General features: G+C 44.4%; 3 protein-coding genes across 7 annotated transcripts in view; 1 reads left to right on the top strand and 2 right to left on the bottom strand.

Moving 5' to 3' along the window:
- LOC118392104 (ubiquitin carboxyl-terminal hydrolase 24-like) overlaps positions 1-3,832 on the top strand; it is a 37,497-nt gene extending 33,665 nt beyond the window's left edge. For all 4 annotated transcript variants that reach the window (XM_052459388.1, XM_052459392.1, XM_052459398.1 and 1 more), the window contains 5 exons: positions 23-89; positions 301-379; positions 575-650; positions 979-1,176; positions 1,396-3,832. In XM_052459388.1, the coding sequence (XP_052315348.1) occupies positions 23-89; positions 301-379; positions 575-650; positions 979-1,176; positions 1,396-1,458 (483 nt within the window). In that variant the 3' untranslated portion in view covers positions 1,459-3,832. The remainder of the gene's footprint in view (positions 1-22; positions 90-300; positions 380-574; positions 651-978; positions 1,177-1,395) is intronic.
- Positions 3,833-5,124: 1,292 nt separating this feature from the next.
- On the bottom strand, positions 5,125-11,293 carry LOC118392112 (uncharacterized). The gene is made up of 4 exons (XM_035783759.2): positions 10,899-11,293; positions 10,651-10,794; positions 10,291-10,499; positions 5,125-6,064 (listed from the first exon to the last, which is right to left on the bottom strand). Exons 2-4 carry the CDS (start codon positions 10,774-10,776, stop codon positions 5,908-5,910), a joined length of 492 nt encoding a protein of 163 aa, XP_035639652.1. The 5' UTR covers positions 10,777-10,794; positions 10,899-11,293; the 3' UTR covers positions 5,125-5,907.
- LOC118392150 (desmocollin-2-like) overlaps positions 6,071-18,782 on the bottom strand; it is a 115,427-nt gene continuing 102,715 nt past the window's right edge. For both annotated transcript variants that reach the window (XR_008062631.1, XR_008062641.1), the window contains one exon: positions 6,071-9,605. The gene's annotated coding sequence lies outside the window, so the exon portion shown is untranslated. The remainder of the gene's footprint in view (positions 9,606-18,782) is intronic.

The following is an 18,782-nucleotide window of genomic DNA, read 5'->3' on the forward strand; positions in this document are numbered from 1 at the left end:
TGTAATGTGTGTGTGTTCTCAGGTGGTGGAGGATCCTCTTCAGACTCAGAGACTGAAGTACGCCTTCGAGTCAGAGAAAGGTCTGCTAGGTAGGCTATCTTCCACTCTTCACTGGGCTTGTGTGTGTGTGTGTGTGTGGGGCTATCACTCAGTCAAAAGTGTGCCTGCGCAGGGAGTCTTGCTGTTGATGGACCTAGCCTTGAGTGGAATGGCTACCTTATAGTATAGTAAACTTTGTTAAACTGGAACCTTGTCGTTGTCATTTCGAGTTAACATGTGTGACTGTTCTCTTGTTTGCAGCATTGATGCACCAGAGTAACAATGTGGACAGCAGCCGCTGCTATCAGTGTGTCAAGTTCCTGGTTACCCTGGCACAGAAGTGAGTTTCTCTAGAGACCGTTTTGAGAAATATGTTCATGTCACCACAATTGTGTCTCAGGCTGAAAATATTGAAATGGGGGTAGATTTGACCTTTGCGGCAAATACATCAAAGTATTGCACATTTTTCAGTTCTGTGAAAACCTCTCATTTCACACTTCCTGGTTTCACATAACGTGTAAGTGTGTGTCTCCAGGTGTGTTCCTGCTAAGGACTATTTTAAAGATCTGTCTGGTCACTGGAGCTGGGCAGTGCAATGGCTGCAGAAAAAGGCAAGCATCAAGCACAAATAACACACACAATCCAGCAGACTATTTCAGACCTGTCTCTCATATGTACGTGTGAGTCACAGGAGGCTGCTGAGGGGAGGACAGATCATAATGCCTTGAACAGAGCAAATGGAATGGCATCAAACACCTGAACTATGAGTGACGTATATGATACCATTGCACTTACTTCAGTCATTACCACGAGCTCGTCCTCTCCAATTAAGGTGCCACAAACCTCCTGTGGTGTGAGTGTACATGCGTGAGGCATGTTTGTGTGTGTGTGTGGGGAAAGTAGAGTATGCGTTAGAGTAACAGTGTGTTTCTCTGTCAGATGTCGGAACACTACTGGACTCCTCAGAGCAACGTGTCCAATGAGACGTCAACAGCCAAAACATTCCAGCGCACCATCTCAGCCCAGGACACGCTGGCCTACGCCACAGCACTGCTCAACGAGAAGGAGCCATCTGGCAGCAGCAACGGCTCTGACGGTAGTCCAGCCAACGAGAACGCCGACCGCAGCCTCCGACAGGTACACACAGTCTGACAGTGTGTTTATGGAAAACTCCAGAGGTAGAATGTATAAAGAGAACAGTAACAGCCCAAGAATAGAGATATTGCCACTTCTCAGAACGGGGCTTTAAATCTAGGCTGAAGAGTTTCGTTTGAATCGATTTCATAAAAACTATATCTACATATCTCTTTACTCTGAAATGCCACGTCTCATGTAAATCCTCTCTCTTTATCTCAGGGTTCTGAGTCTCCCATGATGCTTGGTGATTCAAAGAGTGATCTGGAGGATGTTGACCCTTAGATCCTCCTATAAGACACAATTCCTATAATGGCAAGACCGCACGGCTCCATACAGCCAATCAAAGACTGCTTTTCACCTCTGATTGGTCAGAATATGGAGGGAGGGGCCCGCTACAGCCAATCAGAACACTTATTCTCCTGGTTGCTGGGGCAACAAAGGATGCGTGAATAATCATGTGTCTTTCTGCCACACCAGACTAATGGAATCAGAGCTGGAGGAGAGTTTAGAGACCTGACTAATGGATTACAAAGCAGTTTGTTCTCTTACTGGGAGTCTGAAATATCACCTAGTGGAGACTGGTGGGAGGAGCTATAGGAGGACAGGCTTATTGTAATTGCTGGAATGGAACGGAGTCAAACGTGATTTCCATATGTTTGATACCGTTCTATAGATTCCTTTCCAGCCATTACAATGAGCCGGTCCTCCTATAGCTCCTCCCACCAGCCTCCACTGACGTCACCCTGTTGCTTATAGTCCACTACTTTTGACCAAAGGTTCAGTGACATATATAGTGCACTATATATAGGCAGTAGGGTGTCTTCAGATGCAGCCATTATTGTCTCACAAGGAAGGGATGAGGTTGTTGTTTTTTTTAAGTTGTTGCTCATATTTGCCTACGTAACTAAATAGACATTGATTATTGTAAAGAGCTGTTCCATAGCTGTAATTTCAAATGTAAGATATTTTAAAGTGTCCTGTGCTCCACTCTGTAGAGGTGTGTATGTGTGAGGCTGTGGTATAAGGTATAACCTGCTCTGGAGGAACTCAGACACACACGTCTAACCGGGGTTTTTAAGTATGCACTTTATAGTCCACCCCAGTCTTTAGTGAAGTAGAGAAGCAGTGATTAGGTCTGCTAGACCAGCTTAACCACCCTCCTCACACCTCTTCTTATCACATTAAACTGAGTTGTCAGTGTTTTACACACACAGACACAGCTGATACCTCCTCCATAGAGAACACGTGCTCCTATGGCTGTGTCTGTTACTCCACTAACCACAGTGATATTTATGGTAATGCAGTCTATGGAGGGTTCTAGAACACAAACGGAACCAAGCCAAGGAACCAATCTGCGATCTCCTCCCCGTACAGCTGATGAACAGTGACTCACAGTGCTGGATTATTTTTATTTTTTTCCCCATTTGTTTATCAGTTGACATCACTGTCCTCATGCCTTTTGCCACCACAGCTGTCCTTTGACACGGACACACACAAGACAACAGAGGGTCAACGTGCCAACCAGAGGAGAGATCAGAAGCAAGTTTAATTTTGGGTGCCAATGAAATACACTCTCCCTCTTATATACACATACACAGTGTACCCTCTGTGCTTGATCATTACATTATCATTATTCAGGAGCTTATTTGCAAACTGGGTTTCTCTTTGCCTTTGTTTATCTTTGCCATTGGGTTGCATGACCTCTGACACCTAAATCCCTCTTATTGACACCAAAGTTCAAGGCTGACCACGGTACTGCAGGCATTGTTTGCAGAAAACAGGATCCCCATTACAGTGAATGGGAATATGGCAATCTTCATGTAATAAAAAATGGAAGACAATCATGGTACCAATAATTGCTTCTATTACACTAGATGTATGTCCCTGAACCGATTATTTTAAAATTGGAAAGTAGCCTGCAATACCCTGTTCTGCCTTCAACTTGAGTCAATGAGAGGGGGCAGCACTGAGACACCATCTTAACGACTTCCTTGGCTTCAAATGCACTATTGAATCTTCACATAGGAATGAATAGTGTCATGTGATCGATTGCTTTGTCCATTCATATACATATATAGTCATTGCTCTGACATCAAACAACCCCACTCTGACCACTAACCTCTTGACCTAACCCAACCCCTGGGAGAATTCAAGTGCCTTCATCTCCCAACTCCCCTCACCTCTCTCATCCCTCCTCACACCTCGGGCCCTTGTCCCTCCTCTCACCCCAATCCCATACCTGTCCACGGATGACTTGCTATAATGAACTGTGTGTGAATGTGTGACCATGCTGCGTATTGTCCTGGTCTCAGAAGACTGTGTCAGATGTCAGAGTGGTCAGGTGTGCCAGTGACACAGCACTCCTCACTCACAGTGCAGAATGTTGTTTGACCCTCAGCAGCGCCTGTAGTCCTTCTCAACAGTACCAACTAATCAATAATGTATTTTTATCTGCGTGATAAGGGAGGGGTGAGGAAGGAGGGAAGGAATGACATGGATCCAGGATTTGATTCTGTCAGTTGGTCTGCTTTGAGCATTACTCCTGCTGAAGGCCAGTCTGCTGAGGCAGAACCCTGCATGTTGAATCCCAGTTTTCATTTGTACATCAGTTTGATTATGGGGAAATTTGATATAAAATAAACTGGAATGCACAGCCTTTTGTACACGTTGTGTTCTTTGTGTGTAGCAGGAGTGATCACAGTAAAATATAAAATCACTGTTTATTTCAGGTCCAGCTAGTTGCAGTATGGGATAGTTGTGTGAGGAATGGAGGACCAGAAGCACAGAACCAGAGTCAGTAATCTGGTTGGTCAGGCGCTCAGAGAGGGCAGGGCCACGGATGCTGACCTTGTCGTCAACGGAACACAGGCTGAGAAAAGGGAGAAAAATCAGTCTAGAAGATTATCTCTCCCTGAAGCTACATCACATCGTCAATATACAGTCATGATCACATTACTCCCTAGTAATACTACATATTAGTATATTACGAGTGTGTATACAGTACATGGTGTTCTTCTCCCCTGCAGCAGTATCAATGCTGCCTTCAGTTCCTCTCCTCAGGGTTCTGAGAGATCAACACCACCTGACACAGAATCACACGCTAAGATTTGATTATGTGATTTGTTTACCCTGTGCATACTCCTTTTGTGTTTGTTATGTCTCTGGGAAAGCCAGTGGAGACAGAGAGCACACACGCTGCTACTACATCACAGTTGAATAAACCTCCATCCTGTTCAACACTTTCTGTCTTTTATAAACAGATGCAAGGTGGTTCAGTGTTTGCTTGATGTGTAACCTTACCTGAGACTTGAAAACTTAAGTTCTTGTTTTACCTTTGCCTAAACGCAGACCTGTATGTATGTCCTTACCTTAGGGTAGCACTGGAATAGGCTCAATCCTGAGTCATAACAAACAGACCAACTAATGACACACAGCCCCGCCATACTGGTAGGGCTTCCCTTCCGCCATACTGCTACCCTAAACCTGACCCCTGACATCTAACCGTAACCCACTATCAGGGACAGCCTTAAGATGCAGCTTAGTTAACCCAGGGTTAAACACAGGTGCTGTATTAGCTAAGATTTGATCTATTAGAGTTAGCTAAGCTATATTAATGTATGTGTTAGTTCTAAGTTAGACTGTTGTCTCTGGGTCAAACACTGAAGGTGAGGGAGAGGAGAAAAGGAAGAGGGGGAGACAGGGTAGACTGAGTTCCACTCTGCTGGTTCTCACAGCCTGCAGACGACTGTAGAGCAGGGGTTGTGTGTGTGTATGTTGGCTAGTGTGTCACCTTGCCCACAGCTCAGCTCCTCAACTCTCTGTCCTATTTTCCTCTCTTCTCCTGCATATCTTCATCTCTTTCTCCTTGAGAAAGCATTTACTTCAAGTGTAAGTGAGGTTAGAACAGAACAAAGAAACAGAGTAATAACACACTCAGAACCACTCAGAGATCTTTGGCTATTAATTTACTAAAGTTGATCATGACATCCCAGTCAAACAGGAAGTGCAACAGTGGATAGAATGGAACCCTGCAGCAGTGGGGCAGAGAGAGCGAGAATAATGCTGTGGATAACTGTGCTGTGACAACAAGGCACTTCTGGTTGAGATCATCTGTCTATCCTGATGTCAGCTGTGTGAATAGAAAGAATCCGTGGTGCATACATGAGCACAGAGACACCCACCCGCACTCACACACTGGAGAATGACACAACCTCCCCAAGCAGTCACAGCACAAACAGCTAATGGAGTCCAAAGCAGCAAAAAAGTCAGACAGTGGTTTTAAAGGCTGGGTTATCCATTTGGACTGGTAATAAAGGCTGAGTGCTTCTGAATAGTGAATGCTTAGTGCTGGGTAGATGCTGGCCTCGCTGCCTGGTGTAGCTCAGTGTTCCACTACAAATATATGGGCGTCGAGCGGACTTGAAAAGTGGCATCAACAACTTCAGGTGGTGGAAAGTAAAAAAATATATATTTGTTATATATGTCTTTATAGGAGTGCGGTGTATCACACTATAGTAGTCTTAATAGTAGCATTATAAACACACTCCTCATTCTTCAAACAAATATGTAAACCTGTCATGTTAACATGTAAACAACGCTGAGGCGCTCAACCCCTTACAGCCCCTCCATTCCAGAACAACGTCTCTCCCAGCACGGGTGTGCTTGATTTAGTTCACTGTAATGGCACAAAGGGAATTGTCCAAAGTTACAGAACAGTAGTCTCCTCAGCCCTCAGAGGTCAGAGGGACCCCGGCTCTTCATGACAGAGTCGTAGGAGGGGGGTGCCTCCAGGTCCCAGGGAGGAGGGGTGGGGGGCAGGGGGAGGGGTGGAGAGGGGGGCACTTGCACAGAGTCCTCAGACATCTCTCTCCGTATCCGGTCCAACCTCCTAGAGTGAGAGAGAGGGAAGGATTATTTGGAGAAAGTACACTACATGACCAAAAGTATGTAGACACATGCTCGACGAACATCTCATTCCAAAATCATGGCCATTAATATGGAGATGGTCCCCCTTTGCTGCTATAACAGCCTCCACTCTTCTCGGAAGGCTTTCTACTAGATGTTGGAACATTGCTGCGGGGACTTGCTTGCACGAGCATTAGTGAGGTCGGACACCAATGTTGGGAGATTAGGCCTGGCTCGCATGTTGGCATTCCAATTCATCCCAAAGGTGTTTGATGAGGTTGATGTCAGGGCTCTGTGCAGTTCTTCCACACCGATCTCGACAAACCATTTATGTAAGTACCTCGCTTTGTGCATGGGGGCATTGTAATGCTGAAACAGGAAAGGGTCTTCCCAAAACTGTTTCCACAAAGTTGGAATCACAGAATCGTCTAGAATATCATTGTATCCTGTAGCGTTAAGGTTTCCCTTCGCTGGAACTAAGAGGCCTAGCCCGAACAATGAAAAACAGCCCCAGACCGTTATTCCTCCTCCACCAAACTTTACAGTTGGCACTATGCATTCGAGCAGGTGACACTCTCCTGGCGTCCGCCAAACCCAGATTCGTCCGTCGCAAGATTCATCACTCTAAAGTCACTCTTCCATTTAGGAATGATGGCAGCAACTGTGTTCTTGGGGACCTTCAATGCTGCAGAAATGTTTTGGTACCCTTCCCCAGATCTGTGCCTCGACACAATCCTGTCTCGGAGCTCTACGGACAATTCCTTTGACCTCAGGGCTTGGTTTTTGCTCTGACATGCACTGTCAACTGTGGGACCTTATATAGACAGGTGTGTGCCTTTCCAAATCATGTCCAATCAATTGAATTTACCACAGGTGGACTCCAATCAAGTTGTAGAAACATGATTGGATGCACCGGAGCTCAATTTTGAGTCTCAGAGCAAAAGGTCTGAATACTTATGTAAATAAGGTATTTATGTTTTTGATGTTTAATACATTTGCAAAAATGTCTAAAAACCTGTTTTCACTTTGTCATTATGGCGTATTGTGTGTAGATTGATGAGGAAAAAACATATTTAATCCATTTTAGAATAAGGCTGTAACAACAAAATGTGGAAAAAGTCAAGGGGTCTGAATACTTCCCGAATGCACTGTATAGTGGATCTCCATTTACTGTACAGGGAGTCAACCAAATCCATACTGCGCTTTAATAGCAACCATTCCTTGTCTCCCAGAACAATTTTATTGTCTCCTGTCCATCCTGCTCAGTGATGTAATAAAGCTTGAGGCTGAAGCCAAACAGTGGGATTATCTAGTAAGCTTTTATGTTATCTCTGAACTAACCAGGCTGAAAAAAGCAATGTGAGTGACTGAGACATAGTATATATAGACAGGTTGGTTGTTTAGCAAAAAGGATGACGTGTGCAAAACTATGGGGCAAAACAGAAGGGGTTGGCTTAGAATGTTGACAACATGTAAACGATATTTTGGAAATTAGATTTTGCAATAAATGTGTACAATGACCACTTGTTGTCTCTCAAATACATCGTTACAGTTGTTGGTTAGCTTGATAGCGAATTTTAGCCATATTAGATTGTCATTGTTGCTAGCCATCTGGCCACCCAGAATCACAACACCTCTTCTCCCCCTTTAAGGCATGCGCATTGTTTTGGGGAAATTGTCAGCTAACCCCTCTTATGTACCCACTGAATAGCTTGAAAGATACAGTTTATTAGTGTTGAGCTCCTCTGGTCAACATCTGCTTCAATAATAATAACCTGATGGCTCAGTGTTCCTGGCTGCTACTCTGCTCTCTTTATCTCTGTGTGTGTGTGTGTGTGTGTGTGTGTGTGTGTGTGTGTGTGTGTGTGTGTGTGTGTGTGTGGTCATGCATGTATGTGTTCGTGCCTGAGTTGGACACTGAGCAGAACTAACCTTGTTTAAACTTACTGACAGTTACAACAGAGCAGAGCAGGCGAGGCTAGGGGAGTGTGTGTGTCAGGATTTCCCTAAGGTTGGACACTGAGCAGAACTAACCTTGTTTAAACTTACTGACAGTTACAACAGAGCAGAGCAGGCGAGGCTAGGGGAGTGTGTGTGTCAAGATTTCCCTAAGGTTGGACACTGAGCGGAACTAACCTTGTTTAAACTTACTGACAGTTACAACAGAGCAGAGCAGGCGAGGCTAGGGGAGTGTGTGTGTCAGGATTTCCCTAAGGTTGGACACTGAGCAGAACTAACCTTGTTTAAACTTACTGACAGTTACAACAGAGCAGAGCAGGCGAGGCTAGGGGAGTGTGTGTGTCAAGATTTCCCTAAGGTTGGACACTGAGCAGAACTAACCTTGTTTAAACTTACTGACAGTTACAACAGAGCAGAGCAGGCGAGGCTAGGGGAGTGTGTGTCAGGATTTCCTGAAAATGTGGCGCCTGACATTTGACGGGCAGCATTTTACTTTTCCAGACATTTGAGACATTTACCAGACCTATATGCATTGTGTACGTAACCTGATTAGGGTGTCCACCCACGGTGCTCAGAATGACAAAAATAACATCTATATTATGCTAATTCATAATTCCAGGATGCAATTGTGTGTGGTCCTTCTTACCGAATTCTGATGCGCACTTTGAAGATATTAGAATAAGTGACCAATGAGTCCGATGCAACCTATAAGAACATTTAGCTTAAAACGTTGATAAACTATTATTTATTCACATTAAAACCGCAGGAGTGCGCACAAGGCAGTAGGCTATGTGCGAATGTTTGTTCCATAATTCAATTAGCGGAAACAACACCATTGTCAAAAGCGCACCGCACATGCGAGCTGTTTAATGTGACAGATTAAAATATCAGTTTCAAATGTTTAAATTGGGGAGATCTAATATGCAACAACTAGCATGGGTGGCTATATTACTAGGATTTTGCCTTTGGCTATTGGACAATGAAAGAATGATTAAATAATTGCCTCCACAGATATGGTCAGATTTTTGCCTCATAATGTGTAGTAAAATGTTCAGGTTTCAAACAATTAAGTATGTTTTCATAATGCATACTGCCTCTAGCTTAAGTAAAATACCGAACAAATATACTGTACAGACGAGCTAATTTAATTCCACTAAATTAGTACGAGATAATCAAGAAGTGTCTATGCGTTCTATAGAAACTAACCTTTCACGGAGTTGCATTATTTTCCAGAGAGCGCATAAAGCCCCGAGTTGATTATCCCTGGCTATAGATGAACACATTTGCCGCTAAAAACATGTTCATTTGCTGGTAGAAATGTGTTCATCATCCACTGAAGTAGCTGTCAAGTTTACTAGATAGCTACAGTAGTTGCTGTGGTAACTAAACAACCAGACGTGTTAGTTTAGCTAACCAAACCATCAGTCCAGCTCAAACATGATTATTATTATTTTTTTACCTTTATTTACCTAGTCAAGTCAGTTAAGAACAAATTCTTATTTTCAATGAAGGCCTAGGAACAGTGGGTTAACTGCCTGTTCAGGGGCAGAATGACAGATTTGTACCTTGTCAGGGGTTTGAACTTGCAACCTTCCGGTTACTAGCTCTAACCACTAGGCTACCCTAGGCTACCCTAGTAGACCATGCATAGAACATGTATGAATGACATGAACTGTAAGGTGTAATTATACTGTGCCTTATAGGGAAATAATACACTCTAGAATGCCCTTCAAGCCAATCAAAAACAAGTATTCAACAATGCCATGGTATAATTAAGCAATAAGGCCAGAGGGGTGTAGTATATGGCCAATATACCACGGCTAAGGGCTGTTCTTATGCAGGATGCAACACAGAGTGCCTGGATACAGCCCTTAGCTGTGGTATATCTGCCATTTACCACACTCCGAGCTGCCTTATTGCTATTATAAACTGGTTACCAACTTAATTAGAACAGTAAAAAGTAATTTTTTGTCATACCCATGGTATCAGCCAATCAGCATTCAGGGCTCAAACCACCCAATTTATAATGCAAATGAACCTATTGACCGATAAGCTTGATAAGTCAAATGTATTTACATTGACTGGTATTTACATAAATGAATAGGCTAAAAGGCATTATTTTGCAATGGGGTATTTTTCTTCTTCTCCCAGACAGTTGTCTGGTGCAAATTTTATTAATCAGTGTTTCTATTTTTCTATCGTCCAAAAGCCGGCTATTACAGGCTAACAGAAACTCTGGTGTGTTTGTACCTCTGGATGGCTAGGGCCTGGTGTGGACTATAGCGCGTTCCTGTGCGGGGGTGTAACAGGAAGTGTCCAGGTACATCCGACACCTGTAGCGTTGTCATTAAAATACAGAGCCCAGCGATGGTCAGTGTTGCCCCGGTAACAGCCATCAGCACCCCCATCCAGAGCCCTGGACCTTGCAGGGTCAGGAAAGTCAGGAAACCCCCTACTACCTACACACACACACACACACACACACACACACACACACACACACACACACACACACACACACACACACACAATCTACAATTTAGTTAACATATTATTTTGGTAGTAAACACACACACACACACACACATCTAGAATGAGGCCCCCTCCTACCATCATCACCGGGCCTAGAGATAGCAGCACACCCTGGGGAGATGGCCGCTTTCTCTCCTCCTGCCTGCATGGTGCTATCCCCTGGCTTGGCTCACACACACCTCCACACTCCTCCTCCAACACCATCACACCATTATTCACAATCTGCAGGAAAGAGAGAGAGGGATCAAAGACAAAGGGTTGAGAGTTATCAGATGATCACGTGTTGATTGAACTGTCAGAGGGCAAATACAATCTCACTACTTTACCTTCTGAAGAGGCTTCTCCAGTGCCGAGCCAGGGATAAAGGTGATTATTTAGTTTCTAAACCTCTCCGTGTTCTTTTTACTCCATTTTTCCTCAGCTTGTTGCACTTCCTTTTTGCTTTCCATGTGGCGTGCGGGGATCTGATTATCTAAACAAAAATGAAGAATCTCAAGAATCAAAATGTTCCAAACAACCGAGCAAGCTATAACTTAAAACTCATCCCGCTGGCTTTGCCAGAGAGCCGTTAAATCCGTTATAACGGGACATTGCGGTCGACATATTGAATTTGTTTTGCTGTGTGGGCAGGGTAGTCACACAGCCCCGTTCTGCGCGTGGTCAGAGGAAGTCAGTTTCTGACAGTTATTCAGGAGGAGGAAAGGAGGGAACAGAGGGAGGAAGGGGGGGGGGGCAGGGCAGGGCAGTGGCGGAGAAGAGAAGGATCTGAATGTCGTCAGTGTTTGTCAGAAATATGTTTGGATGTTGTCTGAACTAGAGGACGCTGCAAAGAACCCAGATGACGCTGGCTGTGTCATCCCACAGGCACAAACGGATTAAATCAATGTTTTTTCAACATCATTTACAGTTTATTGTGTAGTGGAATACACGTGGAAAATACATTGGATTTGAAAAAAATAATCAACATAAACTGTTGTTTTAGGGACACTTTTCAGCACCGATGTAAAGACAGTTTCAAGTTGGATATTCGACGAATATTCGCCTGTAGTTTTCCTTACGTCCACCAAAAGCAGTTAGGGACCGTCAACATAGTGACAAATCACATTTTTCAAATTTCAATAGCTCTTTAAACATTACTCCAAACACTTTCGAATCTGGTTGTTGCTAACCCGATGACATAGACACACATTGCACACCCTTTAGTTTGTCCATTTTTTTTTATAACATGGTTTTACACACATTTTTCAAAATGTAGAATTTCAATAGCTCCTTGGTCATGTGACCTGGTGACTTCAAACAAGGTTCAGAATGTTCAACACAGTGGGCCTACATATTGCACACCCTTGAGTTTGTCCATTTTCATCTCATGGTTTTCCATTAATTTTTCAAAATGTTGAATTTCAATCGCTCCTTGGTCATGTTACTTAGTGACTTCAAACAAGGTTCAGAATGTCCACTGACTACCCTTCTATATTGCACACCCTTTAGTTTGTCCATTTTCATCTCATAAGATTTTAAAATCATTTTTCAAAATGTAGAATTTCAATAGCTCCTAATGTCCGCTGACTACCCTTCTATATTGCACACTCTTGTTTGTGTACTGTAAAATCACACGGTGTAATGTACATTTTCCATAGTTACAAATTTGCAATAGCCCCTTGGTCATGTCAATTACACACCTAAGAAGCATACAGTGGATATACACCCATATTGCATAACCTCGAGTCAGGTATCTTGTATATTGTTGTACATTATTATTAGTTTGACAATTAGGGGGTTCAGTCCAGAGTTGTGTTTACCCTTTAATATTTATCTATAATAATTGGTAGTTCTCAGTACTTATTTTCCCAGTTTCTTTTATTTTTAACAGCGGTACACAATAGGAGAGAGACAGATAATATGTCCTTTCGTCATTAATATCAACCATAAAGGAAAAGGGCAAAGTACGAGAGTCATGCTATTACTTGTCCAAAGCAGGGATGGAGAATGAGCTAGTGAGGTAGACTGCAGTGTGTTTGCTGGTCAATACATATACTGAACATGTAACCACAGTAATGGTGGCCAGTAAATCAATGAATAAAAATATAATATTGACAAATTAAACAAATTGTAGACCTTTAATCTTTTCCAACATGTCAACAGACACTTAACTTCAATTAAGTATGAAACATTTCAGTGTTAACTTTCTCTTTATCCCTGGTTGATGTACATGTCAGAGCCTCTTCAGTGTGGATGGGGTATAGCATACATTTTCAACAACAGACTGCACTTCCAGTTTGTGTTCTTTACTCTGTTGAGCTCTTTTGTCTTCATTCCTAGGCACAGCACATGGAACCTCAGTTGGCATGTAAAACATTCAATCAAAACAAAACAAAGTGTAACACATTATAAATCATATCAAATATCAATGTAGTATGACGAATTAGCCATCCATTGTGTTATATCATAAATTGTCTTACATGCCGTCACTGTCAAAAGATTATAAACATGTTAAATAAAGTTACTAACCCAGTCAGTCTTTGGGCCACATCCAGGTTCTTTATCAGTTGCACACATGAAGCAGTTGTTGGCTTTGTTGAACTCTGAAATCATATGCATGAACTGAACATATGGCTGTCCCACACAACTACATAAAAATAAAGAATTTACATGAACTTTGAATTAAATGTCATTACCAGACATGTTTAGTATATCCTCAGCCATTTCTTTTCTCAGTTGCTCCATGTGTTTTTGAAGGTTCCATGTCAATTTGGGAATGTTGGGGAAGTTCTGTGCAACTTTCTTGGCCATCTACACCAAAAAATAAAATAGAGTTTTTTAGCTAATTGTCACATAACGGCTAACCATTCATTATTGAAAATATAACTATCAAACCTGCATTATAAAGACCCCACAGCTAAAGGTGTCCTGCTGCATGGTGAGTTACAGTGCCTTGCGAAAGTATTCGGCCCCCTTGAACTTTGAAACCTTTTGCCACATTTCAAGCTTCAAACATAAAGATATAAAACTGTATTTTATTGTGAAGAATCAACAACAAGTGGGACACAATCATGAAGTGGAACGACATTTATTGGATATTTCAAACTTTTTTGGATGAGGTAGTTGGATGTGCTATTTACAGATGGGCTACGTACAGGTGCAATGATGATCTGTAAGCTGCTCTGACAGCTGATGCTTAAAGAGAGTGAGGGAGACATGAGTCTCCAGCTTCAGTGATTTTTGCAATTCGTTCCAGTCATTGGCAGCAGAGAACTGGAAGGAAAGGCAGAAAAAGGAGGAATTGGCTTTGGGGGTGACCAGTGAAATATACCCCTGCTGCTATGGGTGGGTGCTGCTATGGTGACCAGTGAGCTGAGATAAGGTGGGGCTTTACCTAGCAAGGACTTATACGTAGATGACCTGGAGCCAGTGGGCTTGACGACGAATATGAAATGAAGGCCAGCCAACAAGAGCATACAGGTTGTGGGTAGTATATTGGGGCTTTGTTGATGAAACAGATGGCGCTGTGATAGACTGCATTCAATTTGCTGAGTAGAGTGTTGGAGGCTATTTTGTAAATGACATCGCCAAAGTCAAGGATCGTCAGTTTTGCGAGGGTATGTTTGGCAGCATGAGTGAAGGATGCCTTGTTGCGAAGTAGGAATCTGATTCTAGATTTCATTTTGGATTGGAGATGCTTAATATGAGTCTGAAAGGAGAGTTTACAGTCTAATCAGACACCTAGGTATTTGTAGTTGTCCACATATTCTAAGTCAGAACCGTCCAGAGTAGTGATGCTATGCGGGTGGGCAGATGCGGGCAGCGATCGGTTGAAGAGCATGCATTTAGTTTTACTTGCATTGAAGAGCAGTTGGAGGCCACGGAAGGAGAGTTGTATGGCATTGAAGCTCGTTTGGAGGTTAGTTAACACAGTGTCCAAAGAAGGTCCAGAAGTATACAGAATGGTGTCGTTTGCGTAGAGGTGGATCAGAGAATCACCAGCCGCAAGAGCTACTTCATTGATGTATACAGAGAAGAGAGTCGGCTCGAGAATTGAACCCTGTGGCACCCCCATAGAGACTGCCAGAGGTCCGGACAACAGGCCCTCCCATTTGACACACTGAACTATATCTCAGAAGTAGTTGATGAACCAGGTGAGACAGTCATTTGAGAAACCACGGCTGTTGAGTCTGCCGATAAGAATGCTGTGATTGACAGAATTGAAAGCCTTGGCCAGGTCGATGGATACGGCTGCACAGTATTGTCTTTTGTCGATGGCGATTATGATATCTGTCACGCCCTGACCGTAGAGAGCTTTTTATGTCTCTATTTTTGGGTTGGTCAGGGTTGGTCAGGGTGTGATTTGGGTGGGCATTCTATGTTCTTATTCTATGTGTTTGTATTTCTTTGTTTTGGCAAGGTATGATTCTCAATCAGGGACAGCTGTCGATCGTTGTCTCTGATTGAGAACCATACTTTGGGATCTTGTTCTTCGTTTGTGTGCAGATAGTTTGCACAAGGAAGCTGTTTGGTCGTTGTTTTCTTTCTTTCTTGTTTTGTTTTGTCTAAAGTTTCACTTCAGTAATAAAGATTATGTGGAACTCAAGGAATGCTGCGCCTTGGTCTTATCCTCCTTCCGACGACACCCATTACAGAACTACCCACCACCAATGGACCAAGCAGCGTGGTGAAAGGGACTCCTGGACAGGTGAGCAGCGCTATCTGGACTATGAGACAACCTGGGAGGAGGTAGAAAGGTGGTCGGTCAACCCAGGGAGAGTGCCGGAGCCCGCCTGGGATTCTCTGGAACAGTGTGAGGAGGGATAACGGAGAATGGAGTTGGCAACACGAACACGGCTGGCATGGAAGACCGAGAGGCAGCCCCCAAAAATATTTTTTGGGAGGCACACGGGGAGTGTGGCAGAGTCAGGTTGGAGACCTGAGCTCACTCCCTGTACTTACCGTGGCGAACATGGGATTGGTCAGGCCCCGTGCTATGGGGTGATGCGCACTGTGTCTCACCCGAGTATTCACAGGCCGGTGTGCTCGGTGCTAGCATCCCACATTTGCTGGGTGGAAGCTGGCATCCAGCCAGAACGGGTGGGGCCAGCTCTGCGCTCGAGACCGACAATGCACCTCCACGGCCCAGTGTGTCCGGTGCCTCGGCCAAGGAGGAGGCTGCCTGTATGTCTCCCCAACCTGGTGAGTCCTGTGCCTGTTCCCAGAACCAGGTCTCCTGTGTGTCTCCCCAGCCTGGTGAGTCCTGTGCCTATCTCCTGTCCGGAGCTGCCAGAGTCGCCCTCCTGTCCGGAGCCTGCATTCCAATCCTTCGTTCCAGAGGCGCCCTTTGTTCCAGAGGCGCCCTTTGTTCCAGAGGCGCCCTTTGTTCCAGTGGCGCCCTTTGTTCCAGTGGCGCCCTTCGTCCCAGAGGCGCCCTTCGTTCCAGAGGCGCCCTTCGTTCCAGAGGCGCCCTTCGTTCCAGAGGCGCCCTTCGTTCCAGTGGCGCCCTTCGTCCCAGAGGCGCCCTTCGTTCCAGAGGCGCCCTTCGTTCCAGAGGCGCCCTTCGTTCCAGAGGCGCCCTTCGTTCCAGAGGCGCCCTTCGTTCCAGTGGCGCCCTCCAGTCCGGGGCTCTCTACGAGGGCCTTCAGTCCGGGGTCGGCGGTGAGGGTCCCCGCTCTAGAGGCGTTACCTAAGTGGGCCGAGCCAGAGCCAGAGCCAGAGCCGCGGAGTAATGCCCACCCAGACCTCCCCCTATAGGTTCAGGTTTTTGCGGCCGGAGTCCGCACCTTTGGGGGGTGCTGTCACGCCCTGACCGTAGAGAGCTATTTATGTCTCTATTTTTGGGTTGGTCAGGATGTGATTTGCTTTTCCCCACAGGGTTTTTGTAGGTAGTTGTTTTCTGTTTTGTGTCTTTCTGCACCAGACATAACTGTTTCGGTTTTCATTCATTCTCTTTGTTATTTTTGTTATGTTTGTTCGAAGACCTTAGAAAGGCAGGGTAGGATAGATATAGGTCTGTAACAGTTTGGGTCTAGAGTGCCTCCCTCTTCATGACCGTGGCAGCTTTCCAATCTTTGGGGATCTCACACGATACGAAAGATGTTGAACATGCTAGTAATAGGGGTTGCAACAATTGCGACAGATAATTTTAGAAAGAGAGGGTCCAGATTGTCTAGCCCAGCTGATTTGTAGGGGTCCAGATTTTGCAGCTCTTTCAGAACATCAGCTATCTGGATTTGGGTGAAGGAGAAATGGGGGAGGTTTGGGAAAGTTGCTGTGGGGGGTGCAGAGCTGTTGACCGGGGTAGGGGTAGCCAGGTGGAAACCAAGCCCAGCCTTAGAAAAATGTTTATTGAAATTCTCGATAATTGTAGATTTATCGATGGTGACAGTGTTTCCTAGCCTCAGTGCAGTGGGCAGCTGGGAGGAGGTGCTCTTATTCTCCATGGACTTTACAGTGTCCCAGAACTTTTTTGCGTTTGTGCTACAGGATGTAAATTTCTGTTTGAAAAAGCTAGCCTTTGCTTTCCTAACTGCCTGTGTATATTGGTTCCTAACTTCCCTGAAAAGTTGCTTATCACGGGGGCTATTTGATGCTAATTCAGTACGCCACAGGATGTTTTTGTGCTGGTCAAGGGCAGTCAGGTCTGGAGTGAACCAAGGGCTATATCTGTTCCTGGTTCTAAATTTTTTGAATGGGGCATTCCTATTTAAGATGGTGAGGAAAGCACTTTTAAAGAATAACCAGGCATCCTCTACTGACTGAATGAGGTCAATATCTTTCCAGGATACCCGGGCCAGGTCATTTAGAAAGGCCTGCTCGCTGAAGTGTTTTAGGGAGCGCTTGACTGTGATGAGGGGTGGTTGTTTGAACGCGGACCCATTACTGACGCAGGCAATGAGGCAGTGATCGCTGAGATCCTGGTTGAAGACAGCAGAGGTGTATTTAGAGGACAGGTTGGTCAGGGTGATATCTATGAGGGTGCCCAAATTTACGGATTTGGGGTTGTACCTGGTAGGTTCCATGATAATTTGGGTGAGATTGAGGGCATATAGCTTAGATTGTAGGACGGCCGAGGTGTTAAGCATGTCCCAGTTTAGGTCACCTAACATTACAAACTCTGAAGATAAATAGGGGGCAATTACTTCACAAATGGTGTCCAGGGCGCAGCTGGGGGCTGAGGGGGGTCTGTAACAAGCTGCAACAGTGAGAGACTTGTTTCTGGAAAGGTGGATTTTTAAAAGTAGAAGCTCGAACTGTTTGGGCTCAGACCTGGATAGTATGACAGAACTCTGCAGGCTGTCTCTGCAGGAGATTGCAACTCCACCCCCTTTGGCAGTTCTGTCTTGGCCTAAAATGTATTCACATACATAGAGGCATTTTTCAGCTCTGATTTTACCTCTCAGAATCCAGAATGGATATGACAATGGGGCCAGCACAGGATGTAATACACCCTTACAACAATCTTTTTTGTTCTTCTTGACTTGTTATCTGGTAAACTGCTACTATGTGTCAAGAAAAGAGCCCCAATTAGGGGTTAGTGTACTCTAGTAAAAAAGGGCTGGTTTAGATGAAAAACTATTGCCCTGTGTCCCTGTTCATAGGGGCATGAGAGACTAGTCAGTGGTAGAATTGAGTTGGCACTTTGTTGGCCCAAACACCCATAGACCCACAAGGTTGAGGTTACTCATGGACAGTAATTAGTAATACATTTTTTTTGCATTGATGCATTTTGTCTTCTAACTGTCCAAGAATAGAATCCAAAGTGTTATGAAATATTTGTTCCCATAAATACAAAGGAGGATGTCTCTCCTCATACCTCTGACACTTTCGTCAGACTGCCAGACTGTGCACCACAGAGCCAATCAGGAGAGAATACATACAGGTCTGCGGTGCCAGTTGAAAGTCAGGGGGTGCATCTGTGCCTTTTGGATTACTCTCTCTTTAGAGAACCCCTGTGGTTCTTGTCTGCTCTGTGCATGGCTGAAAGTGACAGAGCCAGCAGCCAAGAGAGTTTTTCACAGTATGTCATAAAAAAGTATTACACTTATGAATGTATGTAAAATGCTAATATGTATTAGATCCAGTACAATGGAATAACTAAGACCTGAATTTGAATGCAGCGTGTTTCCAATTCCTCCTTCTCTTTCTGTCCAGCAGGGTCAACCAAAAACACTTGGCCTGATGGTTCATGCAGATACTGGGGAAGCAATATAGAAATGTATTGATCA

Source organism: Oncorhynchus keta, chromosome 1 (assembly GCF_023373465.1).
Source record: "Oncorhynchus keta strain PuntledgeMale-10-30-2019 chromosome 1, Oket_V2, whole genome shotgun sequence".
In the NCBI taxonomy this organism is placed as follows: domain Eukaryota; kingdom Metazoa; phylum Chordata; class Actinopteri; order Salmoniformes; family Salmonidae; genus Oncorhynchus; species Oncorhynchus keta.